The following is a 1,408-nucleotide window of genomic DNA, read 5'->3' as shown; positions in this document are numbered from 1 at the left end:
TTATTTTATTTATTTATTTATTTATTTATTTATTTATTTATTTATTTATTTATTTATTTATTTATTTATTTATTTAGGTTTTTCAGGACAGGGTTTCTCTGTATAACAGTCCTAGCTGTTCTGGAACTCGCCCTGTAGACCAGGCTAGCAAACACATGGTGGCTCACAATCATCTATAATGAGATCTGGTGCCCTCTTCTGGCCTGCAGGGATACATGCAGGCAGAACACTGTATACTTAATAAGTAAATAAATAAATAAATCTTAGAGAGAGAGAGAGAGAGAGAGAGAGAGAGAGAGAGAGAGAGAGAGAGAGAGAGAGAGAGAACTATAATCTAATGGTTTTTAGCAAGGTAAGGGGAAGGTAAAAGCAAAACCTGTCAGCGCCATGTTTGCCATTGCTTGTGCCTGCTAGAACCCTTCAAACATTAACCCATCTGCCGTTGCTCTCCTGTTACAGATCTGCACGTCCTGGACAGGGATATTCCCAGGGAAGTGGCCCTGATAGAGACTTAGCCATGCCTCACCCCTCACTCTTTTCCAGCTCATCTGGCCTTCCACCCCCTCTCATTGCTCTGAGACCAAGACCCTACAAAACTATCCCCAAATCTCACTACAACATGTTGTAATATTTAAAGAATTATGCGGATCTAACTCTGGAGTGTCTCTGGTTTGATTGATTATTCTTGGGGTAAGTCTAAGGTGTCATGGGGGACTGGAGAGATGAGTCCGTTGTACAGAGCAAATTTTGCTCTTCCAGAGGACATGAGTCCTGTTTCCAGCACCCACACTGTCGGGCTCATAGCCCAGGGCAACTCTAGCGCCAGGAGCGCGGACACCTCGGGGCTCTAATGCCTCTGGCCTCTGTAGCCACCAGCATTGCTTTCACAAATTCACAGACACACTCGTATGCTGAAGCTTAATACGTCGATAATAAAAAATAAATACTTTTTAGAAAACGAAAAATTGGGGGCTGGAGAGACTGCTCGTGGGTTAAAAGTATTTCCTGCTCTTACAAAGGACCTGTGTTCCATTCTTAGCATCCATGTCCAGGGTTCACAACAACCTGAAACTCCAGCTCCAGGGAACCCAACGGCTCTAGCCTCCAACGGCACCTGTACTCAGGTACACACAGCCACATGCAGACACAAAAGATGTCATTAAGGGACCTAAGGGGACACTTTGGAGGCAGGTGGGCAACCGTAGAACCTTCCTGCAATATATTCTGGCTAATTGCATTAAAAAAAAAACTCTTATATTTATTTCTAGTCCTGGGAATCGAACCTAAGTCATGAGGATGGCTGCAATTGTCTTTACTGGTTGAGCCACCTCTCTGGCCCAGACTAATAGCATTCTTTTGGGATAATTCTCTGGTCTTCAGCCAACACCTAAGTGTCTGAGAGTCTTTG

General features: G+C 43.8%; 1 protein-coding gene across 1 annotated transcript in view; it reads left to right on the top strand.

Annotated features, from left to right (window-relative positions):
* The window catches only part of Galp (galanin like peptide), a 10,010-nt gene extending 9,370 nt beyond the window's left edge, over positions 1 to 640 (top strand). The window contains exon 5 of the mRNA XM_005369287.2: positions 460 to 640. Within this exon, the coding sequence (XP_005369344.1) occupies positions 460 to 515 (56 nt within the window). The 3' untranslated portion in view covers positions 516 to 640. The remainder of the gene's footprint in view (positions 1 to 459) is intronic.
* Positions 641 to 1,408: the final 768 nt, after the last annotated feature.

This window comes from Microtus ochrogaster, unplaced genomic scaffold (assembly GCF_000317375.1).
Source record: "Microtus ochrogaster isolate Prairie Vole_2 unplaced genomic scaffold, MicOch1.0 UNK47, whole genome shotgun sequence".
Taxonomy (NCBI): Eukaryota; Metazoa; Chordata; class Mammalia; order Rodentia; family Cricetidae; genus Microtus; species Microtus ochrogaster.
This window is presented reverse-complemented; position numbering and strand designations above follow the sequence as displayed.